This window comes from Neoarius graeffei, chromosome 13, assembly GCF_027579695.1.
Source record: "Neoarius graeffei isolate fNeoGra1 chromosome 13, fNeoGra1.pri, whole genome shotgun sequence".
NCBI lineage: Eukaryota > Metazoa > Chordata > Actinopteri > Siluriformes > Ariidae > Neoarius > Neoarius graeffei.
Window position 1 is genome coordinate 20812076 of NC_083581.1, and position 17664 is coordinate 20829739.

At 41.0% G+C, this 17664-nt stretch overlaps 1 protein-coding gene across 8 annotated transcripts in view; it reads right to left on the reverse strand.

Moving 5' to 3' along the window:
• Positions 1-1472: 1472 nt before the first annotated feature.
• Positions 1473-17664, reverse strand: part of LOC132896481 (uncharacterized) — a 54605-nt gene continuing 38413 nt past the window's right edge. For 2 of the 8 annotated variants that reach the window (XR_009656061.1, XM_060937335.1), the window contains 2 exons: positions 9248-9511; positions 1473-2163 (listed from right to left, as the gene is read on the reverse strand). Coding sequence is in view for 7 of the 8 variants with exons in the window: in XM_060937335.1 (XP_060793318.1) it covers positions 2119-2163; positions 9248-9511 (309 nt within the window). In the remaining variant the exon portion in view is untranslated. Of the gene's footprint in view, positions 2164-7939; positions 9512-13175; positions 14211-17664 lie in introns of those variants that run through there. The other 6 variants (XM_060937340.1, XM_060937337.1, XM_060937334.1 and 3 more) reach the window with 3 other exon arrangements.

Genomic DNA, 17664 nt, shown 5'->3' on the forward strand with positions numbered 1-17664 from the left:
GACATCCAGTTGTTGATTTGGTTGATACACTGGTAGAGACATTCAAGGGGGGCATAATCATTAGGTGATAGAGCAAAAATAAATTTGGGTGTCATCTGCATAGCAGTGATACAAAATTGAGTTGTTCTTGATAATTTGTCCAAGTGGGAGCATATAAAGGTTGAATAGTAATGGTCCAAGGATCAACCCCTGGGGGACACCACAGGTCAAGGACATTGATGTTGAGGTACAATTTCCCATGGTAACAAAGAAGCTTCTATCTTTTAAGTATGATTTTAACCAATTGATAACTTTACCAGTCAACCCAACCCAGTGTTCAAGTCGATATAGCAGTATGTGATCAACAGTATCAACAGCTGCACTGAGGTCCAGTAATACCAGGATCAATGTTTTGCCTGCATCATTATTAAGACGTATGTCATTTATAACTTTAATCAGCGCTGTTTCAGTGCTATGATTGGCACGAAATCTTGACTGAAAGTTATCAAAACAGCTGTTTGATATCAAGAAGGCAGTTAATTGACTGAAGACAATTATTTCAAGGATTTTCCCAATGAATGGTAGATTTGATATTGGCCTGTAGTTGTTTAATACTGAAGCATCCAGATTATTCTTTTTAAGTAGGGGCTTTACAATGGCTTTTTTCAGGGACACAGGAACAATGCCAGTCTCTAGGGATGTATTTATGATCTGAAGCACATCTGTAATTATGAGGTGAAGAACAGACTTAAAAAAGTTGGTGGGCAGAATGTCCAATTCAGATGTTGAGGAACTGAGATTTTGTACAGTTTTTTTCAAGAGTCTCATAATCAATCAAACAAATTCTGACATTGTGTTGAAATTGTCTGTCTGTGTCACTGGTGATTGCAGCTTTTCAGTTATTTGCAACTGAAAGTGTGTGTGTGCAACTGATATATTATGAGCAATATTCTGCCGTATTTTATCAATTTTACCTTTGAAGAAGGATGCAAACTCATTGCATTTATTAACTGAGAGAAGTTCAGGTGCTAATTGTGGTGGGGGATTAGTTAGCTTCTCTACTGTTGAAAATAGCACACAGGCATTGTTCATATTCCTGTTGATGATGTTGGAGAAGAAAGACTGTCTTGCTTTACGAATTTCATAATTATATTTACAAAGCATCTCTTTATGGATTTGATAATGGATGTGAAGTTTAGATTTGGGGCGGCACGGTGGTGTAGTGGTTAGCGCTGTCGCCTCACAGCAAGAAGGTCCTGGGTTCGAGCCCCGGGGCCGGCGAGGGCCTTTCTGTGTGGAGTTTGCATGTTCTCCCCGTGTCCGCGTGGGTTTCCTCCGGGTGCTCCGGTTTCCCCCACAGTCCAAAGACATGCAGGTTAGGTTAACTGGTGACTCTAAATTGACCGTAGGTGTGAATGTGAGTGTGAATGGTTGTCTGTGTCTATGTGTCAGCCCTGTGATGACCTGGCGACTTGTCCAGGGTGTACCCCGCCTTTCGCCCGTAGTCAGCTGGGATAGGCTCCAGCTTGCCTGCGACCCTGTAGAAGGATAAAGCGGCTAGAGATAATGAGATGAGATGAGAATGAGTTTAGATTTGCGCCATTTTCTTTCAGTTTTCCTACATTCTCTCTTTAGCAATTTAACAGCTGGGTATTGCTTCCATGGTGCTTTCTGCTTGTCATTGACTGTTGATTTTGAATGGAGCAATATCATCCATAATTTGGGTCATATTTAAATAAAAAATTTCCAGTAAGTCGTCTACAGAGTCTGACGTTTTAGTTGAGATCCGAGAGAGAGCTTGCTCAAAGAGAACATGTGTTGTCGTTTATGACTCTCCTACCCATAGTCGTTGAGCTGTTTTGAATGTGAGGGGACATAGAAACATCAGAGAAAACACAGAAATGATCAGATAAGGCCAGGTCAACAACAGTAGTAGAAACAATAAGACCCTTTGTGATAACGAGGTCAAGGGTATGACCACGAGAGTGGGTCAGCCCCTGTACATGTTGTACTAGGTTGAAGTTGTCAATAAGTGCAAGTAGTTCTCTGGCATAAGGGTTTTCAGGATTATCTACATGCAAGTTAAAATCCCCAGATATAATAAGACAGTCAAACTCTAAGCAAATGACTGACAACAGTTCACCAAACTCTTCCAGAAAAACTTTGGCTGAATGTCTTGGAGGCCTGTAAATAGTTAATAACAATATGTTAGGAGAGCATGTAACAAGTGCACATAAGTGTTCAAAGGATGTAAAATCACCAAGTGAGGACTGTTTACATTGAAAAGAGGCTTTGAATACATTTGCGATCCCTCCACCTTTCCCATGTCGGGTAGCACTCATGAAATTAAAATTTGGGGGAGCTGCTTCAATAAGGGTGGTAGCACTCTTTGCTTGATCCAGCCATGTTTCAGTTAGAAGCAAAAAATCAAGATTGTGTTTGCAAATAAGATCATTAATTAAAAATGACTTGTTTGAAAGTGATCTAACGTTCAGAAGAGCTAGCTTTACAGAAAGTCTAGAAGTAACATCTGCTTGGGCACGCTGATGTTGTTTTGAAACAAATAAAAATCTGAAAAATGTGATGTGCATTAGTATTCAGCCCCCCTGAGTCAATACTTTGTAGAGCCACCTTTTGCTGCAATTACAGCTGCAAGTATTTTGTGGTATGTCTCTACCAGCTTTGCACATCTAGACACTGAAATTTTTGCCCATTCTTCTTTGCAAAATTGCTCAAGCTCAGCCAGATTGGATGGAGAGCGTCTGTGAACAGCAATTTTCAAGTCTTGCCACAGATGCTCAATGGGATTTAGGTCTGGACTTTGACTGGGCCATTCTAACAGATGAATATTCTTTGATCTAAACCATTCCATTGTAGCTTTGGCTGTATGTTTAGGGTCATTGTCTTGCTGGAAGGTGAATCTCCTTCCCAGTCTCAAGTCTTTTGCAGCCTCCAACAGGTTTTCTTCCAGGATTGCCCTGTATTTAGCTCCATCCATCTTCCCATCAACTCTGACCAGCCTCCCTGTCCCTGCTGAAGAAACACATCCCCATAGCATGATGCTGCCACCACCATATTTCACAGTGGGGATGGTGTGTGCAGGGTGATGAGCAGTGTTAGTTTTCCACCACACATAGCGCTTTGCATTTAGGCCAAAAAGTTCAACTTTGGTCTGATCTGACCAAAGCACCTTCTTCCACATGTTTGCTGTGTCCCCTGCATGGCTTCTGGCAAACTGCAAACGGGACTTCTTATGCCTGTCTTTCAACAATGGCTTTCTTCTTGCCACTCTTCCAAAAAGGCCAGATTTGTGGAGTGTACGACTTATAGTTGTCCTGTGCACAGATTCTCCCACCTGAGCTGTAGATTTCTGCAGCTCCTCCAGAGTGAACATGGGCCTCTTGGCTGCTTCTCTGACCAGTGCTCTCCTTGCTCGCTCTGTGAGTTTAGGTGGACAGCCATGTCTTGGTAGGTTTGCAGTTGTGCCACACTTTTTCCATTTTTGAATGATGGATTGAACAGTGCTTCTTGAGATGTTCAGAGCTTGGGATTTTTTTTTTATAACCTAACTCTGCTTTAAACTTCTCCAGAACTTTATCCCTGACCTGTCTGGTGAGTTCTTTGGTCTTCATGATGCTGTTTGTTCTTCAGTGTTCTCTAACAAACCACTGAGGCCTTCACAGAACAAGTGTATTTATGCTGAGAGTAAATTACACACAGTAGGACTCTATTAACTAATTAGATGACTTCTGAAGGCAATTGATTGCACTGGATTGTATTTAGAGGTATCAGAGTACAGGGGCTGAATAATAATGCACACCACATTTTTCAGATTTTTATTTGTTTAAAATTTTGAAGACCATTTATCATTTTCATTTCACTTCACAATTATGTGCTACTCTGTGTTGGTCTATCACATAAAATTTCAATAAAAACTTTTAAGTTCATGGTTGTAAGGTGGAAAAATGTGAAAAAGTTCAAGGGGTATGAATACTTTTGCAAGGCACTGTACTGGAGCAGCCCAGTGGTCCTGGTTCCCAAGACCGACGGGTCGGTCCAGTTCTGTGTGGACTATAGAAAAGGTCAATGCGGTGTCTAAATTTGACACATACCCAATGCCTCGCATTGATTAGTTGTTTGATTGGTTCGGCGCTGCTCACTTTTATTCGACACTGGATCTAACAAAGGATATTGGCAGATCCCCTTGACTCCTCTATCCCGAGAGAAAACGGCCTTTTCCACGCCGTTTGGTTTACACCAATTTGTCATGCTCCCTTTTGGGTTGTTTGGGGCACCCGCTACGTTCCAGAGGCTTATGGACAGGGTCCTCCACCCTCACGCTGCCTATGCAGCCGCCTATCTGGACGACATAATAATCTACAGCCATGATTGGCCATGGCACTTGCAACACCTGAGGGCCATTCTAAAGTTGCTGAGGCGTGCGGGCCTCACACCTAACCTGAAAAAGTATGCAATTGGGCGGGTGGAAGTACGGTATCTGGGGTTCCACTTGGGTCGTGGGCAGGTGTGGCCCCAAATTAACAAGACTGCAGCAGTTACAGCCTACCTGAGGCCCAAGACCAAAAAGGAGGTGAGACGGTTCTTGGGGCTGGCTGGCTATTATCGTAGGTTTCTACCTAATTATTCAGACGTCACCAGCCCGCCAACCGATCTGACTAAAAAGGGGGCTCCAGATCTGGTCCAGTGGATGGAGCAGGGCCAAAAGGCCTTCTCTGAGGTACAACCCCGATTCCAAAAAAGTTGGGACAAAGTACAAATTGTAAATAAAAACGGAATGCAATGATGTGGAAGTTTCAAAATTCCATATTTTATTCAGAACAGAACATAGATGACCTATCAAATGTTTAAACTGAGAAAATGTATCATTTAAAGAGAAAAATTAGGTGATTTTAAATTTCATGACAACACATCTCAAAAAAGTTGGGACAAGGCCATGTTTACCACTGTGAGACATCCCCTTTTCTCTTTACAACAGTCTGTAAACATCTGGGGACTGAGGAGACAAGTTGCTCAAGTTTAGGGATAAGAATGTTAACCCATTCTTGTCTAATGTAGGATTCTAGTTGCTCAACTGTCTTAGGTCTTTTTTATCGTATCTTCCGTTTTATGATGCGCCAAATGCTTTCTATGGGTGAAAGATCTGGACTGCAGGCTGGCCAGTTCAGTACCCGGACCCTTCTTCTACGCAGCCATGATGCTGTAATTGATGCAGTATGTGGTTTGGCATTGTCATGTTGGAAAATGCAAGGTCTTCCCTGAAAGAGACGTCGTCTGGATGGGAGCATATGTTGCTCTAGAACCTGGATATACCTTCCAGCATTGATGGTGTCTTTCCAGATGTGTAAGCTGCCCATGCCACACGCACTAATGCAACCCCATACCATCAGAGATGCAAGCTTCTGAACTGAGCACTGATAATTTGGGTCGTCCTTCTCCTCTTTAGTCCGAATGACGCGGCGTCCCTGATTTCCACAAAGAACTTCAAATTTTGATTCGTCTGACCACAGAACAGTTTTCCACTTTGCCACAGACCATTTTAAATGAGCCTTGGCCCAGAGAAGACATCTGCGCTTCTGGATCATGTTTAGATATGGCTTCTTCTTTGAACTATAGAGTTTTAGCTGGTAACGGCGGATGGCACTGTGTTCACAGATAATGTTCTCTGGAAATATTCCTGAGCCCATTTTGTGATTTCCAATACAGAAGCATGCCTGTTTGTGATGCAGTGCCGTCTAAGGGCCCGAAGATCACGGGCACCCAGTATGGTTTTCCGGCCTTGACCCTTACGCACAGAGATTCTTCCAGATTCTCTGAATCTTTTCATGATACTATGCACTGTAGATGATATGTTCAAACTCTTTGCAATTTTACACTGTTGAACTCCTTTCTGATATTGCTCCACTATTTGTCGGTGCAGAATTAGGGGGATTGGGATCCTCTTCCCATCTTTACTTCTGAGAGCCGCTGCCACTCCAAGATGCTCTTTTTATACCCAGTCAGACCTATTGCCAATTGACCTAATGAGTTGCAATTTGGTCCTCCAGCTGTTCCTTTTTTGTATCTTTACTTTTCCAGCCTCTTATTGCCCTGTCCCAACTTTGAGATGTGTTGCTGTCATGAAATTTCAAAATGTCTCACTTTTGACATTTGATATGTTGTCTATGTTCTATTGTGAATACTAGGGCTGTAACGATACACCCAACTCACGATTCGATTCGTATCGCGATTTTTGACCCACGATTCGATACGCCCACGATTTAAAAAAAAAAAAATTTTTAAGTAGTAAATTTGACTTATTAACATTTACTTACTTACATTAACTATTTAATAACAAATAATTCAGACCACTGCAGAGAATGAGTAATATGTATGTAAAAATGAACAAATGTATATCCAAAGATTGTTTTATTTCTCAAAATAATACTGTTGAGCCGGAAGCTCTGTTTTTTCGGTTCTGAAAAAGTAATTTTTCCAAATCGTGTAAATCCGTTAAGATTTTTTTTTTGGGGGGGGGGGGGGGGGTATGGGGTGGCTCTCTCACTGTCTCACTCTCATAGGACCAATGATTTTCTGTGATCGCGGAAAACAGATGGAAATTACGGAATTTTTATGGTGAAACATTGCTCGCGTGTCAAAATGTAACTGCCGCAGAAGGCTTCCGCCCAAGCAGATATGCCTTCAGTGTTGCCAGATATTGCTCACGTTTTCCACCCCAAAATATGTTCAAAACCAGCCAAAAAGCACCTAAACCTGCCCAATCTGGCAACACTGCATGCCTTTCCGGTCAAGTGATTGTGATTGGCTTGTGGCACACCTAGCCAGCCAATGAGCTGCTTGTTTACAGATTCGCTCCCCGCGTCGCAACCAGAATGGCGACCGCTTAAAAGAAATGAATGCTCTGCCAGTGGCGAGTGTGGACGTTGCGTGACTCGCAGAAGATTGTCGCAGGTCGGTGAAAAAACGACTTACTAATAGATATAAAAAAATAAAAGTAATTTAAGTAAGTTTAAAATGTAATTTAAATAAAAAGTAAAGTATTCATAAATTGAAGTTTGGAAGCGCCTCTGTTTTTGGGCTGAGGAGAAGTTTGAAAGGGTGTACCGCGATTCTGCCTTCTTGTATCGCGATACGGATCGTGGCTCTGCGTATCGCGATTTCGATTTCGATACGCATATCGTTACAGCCCTAGTGAATACAATATCAGTTTTTGAGATTCGTAAATTATTGCATTCCGTTTTTATTTACAATTTGTACTTTGTCCCAACTTTTTTGGAATCGGGGTTGTAAAAGCTGCACTGTGTGGGGGGCCACTTTTACGCTCCCCTGACTTTTCTCTCCCCCTTATTTTGCAGACTGATGCATCGGACAGAGGGCTGGGGGCCGTTTTGTCCCAGGAGGTGGAGGGCAAGGAGCGACCCGTGCTGTACATCAGCTGGAAACTGTTGATGCGTGAAAGCAAGTACAGCACAATTGAGAAAGAGTGTCTTGCCATCGAGTGGGCGGTCCTTGCACTCCGATATTATCTGTGCTCACTCTAGGACCCAAATTGTTTTAGCGAAAAGTGTTAAACACTCAAATTTTTCTTTAGCAATTTCGCTTAGCAAGAAATGCTAAAAGAACAATTTTCTTTTTAGCAAAGTAATTTTTTTAGCAAGATATGTTATACTTCTAAATGTTTCTTGCACTGACATAATATTGAAAAATGAATTGTTATTGTAGTTTGTTGGTGTTTCAGTAGTGTTTGCAAGCTTGTTTCCTGCCTTTGTCTTTCCATGTTCTTGATTTATGTTCATAGCATGCTTATTTATTCTTGAATCCTCTTATTTTGATCATTTCATCAACTGTATATATATATATATATATATATATATATATATATATATATATATATATATATATATAATGAAATTGTGTGTTTAATTTAACACATTTAATCTGGTTTACGGAGTCCATATTTTTCATTATAATTATATCTAACTGTGCTGTGATGTGCTTTGCATTCTTTGCTATCTATGCACCTTTTAGCCCTTAGTCACCCTCTGTAGTATGCTGTCTGGCTGTGTAACATAACTGCATGGTGAGTGGCTTCCAACTCTATCAGGGATTTATCACATTTCATATTAACTGCTCATACAAACTTAAGCCATGGTTTGGGAGTTAGAGGCCATTTAGAGGTCCATGGTAACCCAAGGTCATGTATAAATTTGAACTGGCCAAGTTGGCCTGGCCAACATGAGTGTCGGACCTGGCCAATATCAGTGGCTGGCCTTGCTAATATATTAATTTTATTTTTTATTTTATTCAAAATTCTATTTTAACATCTCAACCACTGGTATTGCCTCGTGTGTGTGTTTTCATTATTGAGATATGTGTATGTGTGTGGTTGGGATTGTGTGTATATAATTGGGATTGTGTGTGTGTGTTCATGATTGAGATGTGTATGTGCGTGTGTATAATTGGGATGTGTGTGTGTGTGTGTGTGTGTGTGTGTGTGTGTGTGTGTGTGTGTGTGTGTGTTTAGGGGGAGGGAGGTGTCTTTATGGGAAGGATGAAGGGAGCTCAGGGAGTTAAAATCAATGGTTGTTTCTTATAAATTAATCTCATAACCCAAATATAATGATATTCACCATTAATTTCTCAAATGAAACACTTGTCAAAACTTTGAACCATGTGCGTCAAAACGCTCTGAAAACAAGGTACACTTGGTTGATATATCCTGGTTCATCTGTGAGTTCTTCCAAAGTTCTGTCAGGGTTGATATTATGTAGAAAATACGTCTTTAGAATGCTTATATCGTGTTTTTAATCCCTAACTGAGAAAGCTAACAGAATATTCTAATATGTTCTCACTTTTTAGATAAGTTTTTGTCATACGTAAAGTCGGATAATTTATTTTAAACAAACCTCGCTATAATCTTGTTCACTAATGAGCAAGAATTGCCGACATTATCAGCGCAACTCGGAAATTGATCATTTTATATGTAAGGGCCGATGCTATTGGAAGACGTAATTTGCAGTCAACCAATAAGAAGCTTTGAAACTCGGGGGCGTTGGTTATAAATCAAAACATCGAAGATGGGCACGAAAGGTACTGTTTATCTTGAGAAATCGCAATTGTTTGATGGATTTTGCTTAAACTTTAAATGACTTTTGCATAAAATGCGAATACAGATGATTTTCTTTTCGCAAACTGGAATAAAACTTCGTAATTTGCGGACGTGCGAGCGGCTAGCGTGAGCCCAGATTACCTGCTGGGGCACCCTTTCAGTCTCTGTTTGGACCACGCACCCCTCCAGTGGCTCCACCGCATGAAGGATGCCAATGTGTGGATCACCCGTTGGTATCTCCCCCTCCAGCCATTTAAGTTCAAGGTGATCCACAGGCCGGGGGCACAGATGGTGGTGGCGGACTTCCTGTCCCGTCGGGGGGGGGTCAGCTTCAGGCCAGACAGCTCCTCGGCCTGAGTTGGGAGGTAGGGGTATGTGGCAGTGGGGGTGTGGCCAAACAGCAGTCTGTGAATGGAGGGCGGAGTCGGGGAAGGTAAGTGGCTAAGTCATTCCACCTGCTGTCAATTTATGTGTGTGTGTGTGTGTGTGTGTGTGTGTGTGTTACAGAGATGGAGCATAAAAGGAGGGAGAGAGCAGAGAAAAGGGGCTCCCTCCCGACCACAACGCATGTGTGCTTGTTGAGTGAGTGAGTGAGTGAGTGAGCGAGTGAGTGAAAGCTGAAAAGCTCAAATAAAGTGTGTGTGTGTGTGTGTGTGTGTGTGAGAGAACATCAACTCTCGCCTGCCGTGCTTCTGTGGTCCACCCACATCAGGAACTGCTACAGCCCTTAACCAGGGGCTTTATATATACACAGTATATATGCGTGCAGTTAGAAGGGAGAATAGTGAAAAACTTCATTGCCTTTCATGCCATAAACATGTATGCAGTAGACCAAAAAGGCATTCTCCAAGGTCTTGGTACAATATATTATAGGAAAGTGACAACTGTATAGTACAAGGTCATGGCTGGACAACACAGACTACAAATTAGGAAATGTTACAGTGCAAATAGACGACTTCTCCCTATAGCCAGCAAGGGCTGTGAGTGAGTGTCTAGGGCATTTAAACTTGGCAGAGCCGATCCCTCTTCATACTTGATCAACAGACAATTTAGATTAGCCAGTTAGCCTAACTGCATGTGTTTGAACTGTGGGGGAAACCGAAGCACCCGGAGGAAACCCACACAGACACAGGGAGAAGAGGCAAACTCCACACAGAAAGGCCTCTCGTCGGCTGTGAGATTTGAACCTGGAACCTTCTTGCTGTGAGGCGACAGTGATAACCACTGCACCACCATGCTGCCCACAAAGAGACTACAACACATTAAATACATGTTGTTCAAGTCAACCCAGTACTACTGGGATCACCAGCATGCTTGGGTTAGCCCTTAGCCTAGGTTGGATACCAGCCCACTTCCCACACTTCCGTTTCTGCTCACATAATATCAATGTCTTAGGACCTGCCCCCTGCATATGCTAAGGCAACTCAGTAGCACTAATGTTTTAGATGTCATTAAGCTTGTGTTATATTTGCCAGTTTCTAACAAATACTGATGGCCAAAATTATAAACATGAGTTATATCTCTCACACACACACACACATATATATATCTCAGGGTTTCCCCTAAAGTGTCATAGTCTAGTGGCCCCGCTATGCTTAATTTACTGACTGATACACTTGGTGACATGCCACCATGACGCTTAAAATTTAGGCCTACCAGGGATTGTGTTAAAGGAGAACTTGCTTTATTTCTTAATTAACATGTTTTAATTCTTTATTACGTTTTCGGTTTTAGTAATCTTATATTGTGACTTGTATTGGCAACTAATTGCAATTAAATATTATACTTATTGGCCTATTCGTTTTTTAGCCACGTTGAATTTAGTTCGTTTGGTCCACAGCAGGCATCACTTATCCGCGCGATCTTCACGAGACTTGTGCGAGACTTCGAAATGTGAACTGTCAGCTAGGTGCCAGTGCCGCTATTTTGAAAACTGTTTTCCAAACGAAATATTGCACAAAAATGAGTTTAAATGACGATTACTGCCTACTTTTTTCAAACTTTCCTGACTGCTATCAAAACAAACAAAACTTTGATTACATCAGCATTCGAAAGAGGGCGCATGCATCTTTTGACAACGCTGGCAGATGTTGGTCACTTTGATTTCCACTGTACGTTTTACTTCTGTCCTATGATGTCTCGCACAGGTCTCAATGAATCTCATTTATGGCCATTGCTTTGACATATGGACTGATATATTACATAGCATATTTCAAACACTCATAATAGAGCAGTGACAAAATAGCTATCAAAAATGCATTCCAGTTCTCTAAAAAAATGTCCCAGTTTTACTTGACCAATGGGCAAGCAGCACCCAAAACATACATGCCTGAGAAACAATTCCACTTGCCCAGAGCTTTATTTTATTTTGGAGAGGACAGAATGCAGTTGATTTTTTTTTTTAATATAGGTGAAGCAGCATAATTATCATAAATTCACAAAACCATAACACCAAAATATGCAGACATATTCAGAAAGAAAAGTTCTAGTAGTAAAGGAATTAATAATTTAGAGTATATTAAGCTGTAGAGTTTTGAAAGAGTATAATAATAATAATAATGCTGGAGCTTTGCTTCTGTTATCAAAGGAACTCAGTCCTGTGCAAAATGTCACCATGGAACCAGAGTGTAGAAATGAACCTACAGTTCAAGAATTCTACACAAACACATTGAACTTTACAATAGCTACATGCATGTGAAATGGAAATAAATCGATTAAGGCAGGAAAAACTATTTTGGATAAAATTGTTATTGTCCGTTACACACTGATCAACCTGTGTGACTCAACTGTGCCTTTGAATCGAGAATAACTGAAAAGGGAATTGAACATTAACTGTTTATTGGGGGCCAAGCAGCAAAGCTGCTGAAAAGGGAATTGAACATTAACCGTTTATTGGGGGCCAAGCAGCAAAGCTGCGCAGGCACCCATAGGGTTTCTATTGTTTCTTATTATTCAACGTTCTTCCGCCTCTGCAAGTCTATGGCAGCCCATAGAACCGTCTGGTAAAAAGTTGCAAAATTTTGCACACTGATTCTAGACAGTCTCAACATTCCTCTCAGCAAATTTCAGGCCTCTACCTCAAACCCTCTAGCGCCACCAACAGGTCAAAGTCACAGGTACATTTCTGCTTGTAACTTTTGAACCGTTGGTCCGATTTTCAAAAAGTTGGTATCCCTGGAATCCTTGGGCCAAGACGAATCCAACGCATCCTATGACGTCATTTTCCGCCTGGATAGTTTTCCCGCCATTTTGAATTTTGTGAAAATCAATTAAAATGCTTCTCCTCCCTCAATTTTTGACCAATTTTTCCCAGACTTGGTACATAGCATAATTGGACAAAGCCGCACAAAAGTTCTGCTCAGTGTTTTGAATTTCATAAGCATTTGGCCGTGGCAGCCAATCAAAATTGGCTGCACAGACGCAAAACAGGAAGTGTGCTCATATCTCGGCCGTCCTTTGGCGTATCTTAACGAAATTTGGTGGCATTATGCCCCACCCCTCCAAAAAGGCCCACAAAACATTTGGAACAAATTGGCCGCTATAACTAGGAAAAATGACTTTTGGCTCATATCTCATGATGCGTTTTGGGTAGAAACAAAATTCCACTATCTCTGGAATCCTTGGGTCAAGACGAATCCATCGCACCCTACAACGTCATATTCTGCCTTGAGGATTTTCCGCCGTTTTGAATTTTGTTAAAATCAATGAAATTCTATGGCAACCCATAGAACCATCTGACGAGAGGTTGTGAAATTTGGCACACTGATTCTAGGCTGCCTCAAGGTTCTTGTCAGCAAATTTCAGCTCACCACCTCAAACTCTAGCGCCACCAACAGGTCAAAGTTGGAAGTACATTTCTGCTTGTTACTTTTGAACCGTACGTCTGATCATCAAAATCTTAGTATCGCTGGAATCCTTCGGTCAAAATGAATCCAACACGCCCTATGGCGTCATATTCTGCTTGGCCCCCACATTGCTGCTTGCAGCTATATTTGAAATTATTATTACAAGAATGATTATAGTTACTATATGACTACAGCTACAACTGGAATGTGCTGATTCGGTTAGTGTTCGTAATTATTGTACCATCCACTATTAGATAAAATAAAATCTTACAATATTGTTTGAAAGTCTAGAGCAATATATTTTGTTATTTTACAAATAATAACACTTCAGATATTGTTTTAACAAAAATAAGCATGACTGTATAAATGATAGCGTGCAGATAGCTCTGTAACTACATATCCTTGGGGTTGTTGAGACATGGACGACTGGGAATAAGATCTAGCCCACAGTTCAAGTCAAAGCCCTTTGAGAGTAAATGCTTTGGCATTCACAACATTCTGTTCCCAAAAGCTGATGTTGGGAAAAAATCTTTACACAAAGAAGGTTTTCTTGCTTCTGTAGTTTTTTAAAACTGTTCTTCTGTGTCGGGACTTTTCAGGAAAAAGAAGGTATATTCCAACATGTCGCTAATTCTAGGCCACAAATCTGCACTATCACTCCGGTTGTTTCGAGGAATTTTGCACGGATCAGAACCGCTAATAAACTAATTTCCGTGTATATCTATCCTTCACTTCTTTCTGACAGATTGTCCAAGTAATCCGGTAGTAGAGCCTTTTTAGCTGTAGTTTTCTTCGGACAACAGCAACAGACGTCGGACATCTCCGCTTGGCTTCAGTATGTGAACAGCCAATCAGCGGGTCTCGTATATGTTTATGATTTTTATGTCACGATTTACAACCAATGGGAGACACCCTTTGTCAGCTGTCCACCAATCACAGGCTCCCGTGCCACAATGGCGGTATGTTGATACATATTTTGAAAATAAAAATTATATTACGAAATATATGAAACAATTAAAAAATTTTAATATATACACACACACGGTACACACACACAAACACTGGTTAGAGGTAAGGAACATTATTCAGTGATATCATTTATTATTAACTCCAATCATGATATAAAAAGTTCCAAGTTTGACACCTGCTCACTTCAACCGTGCTGCTGACACATGATGTCCTTGATCCTCGTCGCCCTGAGCCAATTGGTATAATTACGTCATTACGTGGACCCCTCTGAGCCGAGCTTTTCCTACACACTTGAACACACGCATACTTCAATTAATTATAACCAAAAACAAGGAAATTTGAATGATTTCCTCAAAATATTTTTGTACTTGTATATACTGTTGTGCTGATGAATAAAACTTTTTAATGCATTTCCTGTGAAATGAGACGAGCTACTTTAGACTGGTTCCCTGCTCTCTTAACGCCTGTGTTGCTTAGGTTGCCAGCACTAACTTTTGTCGTCCGATCGGACGATTACCATTAAAGTTTTACTTGGCCTTGCACAGACTTTAGTTGTCTGGGACGATCGAACATAAGGTTTTTCGAACATTGCATTCCTATATTTAATAAAATGAGATACATAGAATTATGATAATAAAAAAATTGCCTTCAGTTCTCCTTTAACACAGAAATCATGCATTTTTATGCACAAATATGCCAAAAAAAAAAAATGTTCAGAATTTTAATGCACCCCGGGATGCAAGGCTCCGACTTGAATTTTATCTGATTGCCTTGGCAAATCTGTTAGATTATGCTGTTGAACATGCAAAGCAAAAGTGAACAGAACGAAAAGGTCACAGCATCGTGGTCGCTTTTATGTGATGTCATTGCAACTGCAGATATCTGGATGTAGGCTTTGGACGCGAAACATTTTATTAGACCTCATGCTTGGCTTGGCTCAACTAGCTGCATGTTTGTCATGTACTGATAATGTAGACAAGGCTAAACAGCATAAAACAGGGCTACAGAGTGGTGCTACTAGCATAGAGGGCCCTGAAGGCTGCTAGGGGGTCCAGGGGCATGCTCTTCTGGAAAATTTTGAAAGCAGAGACTTCAAAATGGTGCATTCTGGTGGCATCTAGGGCTGATTTAGGCACAATTCAAAATTATTAAAATTCGCTGTTTTTTACCTTGTCAAATATGCAAGTGGCAAAATTTAAAGGGCAAAGTTAGATTTGAAATTAAAACACTTCGTAGCACACCTTCATTTTCCAATTCCAGGATGCCAAGAACAGAATTGAGGTCAAATCACACAACAGCACCATCTAGCAACCAGTGCCTAGAATGTGATTTTATGTATGGTTGCGAATGGCAGTCAGTGCACGCAGAGAAACCCTTTGTTTTCACTTCTGGGTTGAGTACCAGGATAGCCTAGGTCTATATAATTCAATATCTTCCTATTTCTATAGTTATTACTCATTTTCAGAAGGGAACAGGAGATATTTAGGTGTGGAAAATACTCTGCATTGTTCAATTTATGGTATTTACTTTTTTTTTGGTGTGGAAGTGACAGGAGCACTGCATATCCATGCTTTGGGGAAAGCCCTGTAAAATATGTAAGCTCTAGGCCCTGGCTTGTTTATTACTGTTATGAGTCCACGTTTGGGCTTACCTTTATCATAATATGGTATTTATCAGGAATTTCCCATAATATTCCAGCATGAAATCTGCCTCAAAATATTGGTAGGCATCTGTATTTCTGCCTGCCTTTAGCATCTCCAGTGTACATCCATCCATCCATCATCTGTAGCCACTTATCCCGTACAGGGTCGCAGGCAAGCTGGAGCCTATCCCAGCTGACTATGGGTGAAAGGTGGGGTACACCCTGGACAAGTCACCAGGTCATCGCAGGGCTAATACATAGAGACAAACAACCACTCACACCTACAGTCAATTTAGAGCCACCAATTAGCCTAACCTGCATGTCTCTGGACTGTGGGGGAAACCGGAGCACCTAGACAAAACCCATGCAGACACAGGGAGAACATGCAACCTCCACACAGAAAGGCCCTCATTGGCTATTGGGCTCGAACCCAGGACTTTCTTGCTGTGAGACGACAGTGCTAACCACTATACCACCGTGCTGCCCATATTTAGAAGTCCCAAATACTAAATAGTTCAGGATGCTGTAGCGTCCAAAATCCGGTAGCTGGTTTGATAAACACATTTATGGGTAAATTAAGAAGAATAAGCCTTTATTTATTTTTATCTAATGTTAACTCAAGCACAACGAAATTCCTCCTCTGTATGTAATCCATCTGAAGTGGTGAATATGCATGCATGCACACGCATGCATGTACACAGAGAGAGAGAGAGAGAGAGAGAGAGAGAGAGAGAGAGAGAGAGTGCAGTGTGCAGAATAAACAATATATAAACACATTTGTGGGTAAATTATACGGATCTGTGATGCCTGCATGTTTCAGCATTTGAACGTAATGTGATCTGCTGGTATAAAATAAATTTTCAATCATTTCAGAGAGATTGTACTGACTGCAGTCGTCTCGATTTTCATTATTAACTGTCGTGGCTGGTTCTCTGTTTACTCGTCAGTATGGTGGACACTGCATGATAAACAAAAATCTGTGACATCAGTGAAAGTCCTCGATATTCTATTCCAGGTTAAACACTCACAAAGATTGATCGAAAAACCTTTAACCCCATGGACTGTCAGTGAAAAAAAAACCCAAAAAACGGCAAGATCATGGCCGCACACCACAACTGCGCTCTCTCTATTTATTTATTTACTTGGGACCCACAAAAAATGCCAGCAACCCCAATTTGGCCAGTCATGTGGGTCCTGGGACCCAGAACGAAAAATCCTAGCACCATCCCTGCCAACAGTATAAAGCTGGAATCAACATGCATGCGTTTTGTAGCCTTTGAGCAGGTAACGAGATTGTCAATGATGGTGTAGCTCATGGCGGCCCAGTCTAGTCCCGAAGGAATGATCTAAAGTGGGCCAACTTGCGCAATGTTGCAAGCTATATGTGCAATATACAAACTATACACAAGATATATATAGATGCTATATATTCCTTTGGAATACCTACCTATTTGCCAGAAAGAATCCAAAATGGCGAGGAATTGACCGAGAAGAAGCAATTTTTGTTGAACTGCTCATTAAGGCTTAATTACACCATAACTTCATTAATAATTGTAATTAAGCAAATCTGGGTAGAAATTATATGCACTCTAGGTACCCCACCTTCATGCCAGAATTAATTAATTAATTAATTAATTAATTAATTAATTCGGTGAAGAATTGAGGGAGAAGCAATTTGTGTGAAAACTGCTCGTTAGGGCTTAATTACTCCATATCTTAATTATTAATTGCAATTATGCAAACTTGGGTAAAAGCTATATGCACCCCAGGCACACCTACAGTGGCATGCAAAAGTTTGAGCACCCTTGCTGAAAATGTCTGTTACTGTGAATAGTTAAGTGAGCAGAAGATGAACTGATCACCAAAAGGCATAAAGGTAAAGACGAGACATTTCTTTTCAGCGTTTTATGCAGGATTTGTGTATTATTTTTGTTTAGTACAATTGGAGAGTGAAAAAAGAAAAGGAACACCATGTGAAAGTTTGGGCACCCCAATACATTTGAGTTCTCAGGTAACTTTTACAAAGGTTCCAGACCTTAATTAGTTTATTGAGCTGTGGCTTGTTCAAATTCTTTGTTAGGAAAGGTCAGATGATGCAGATT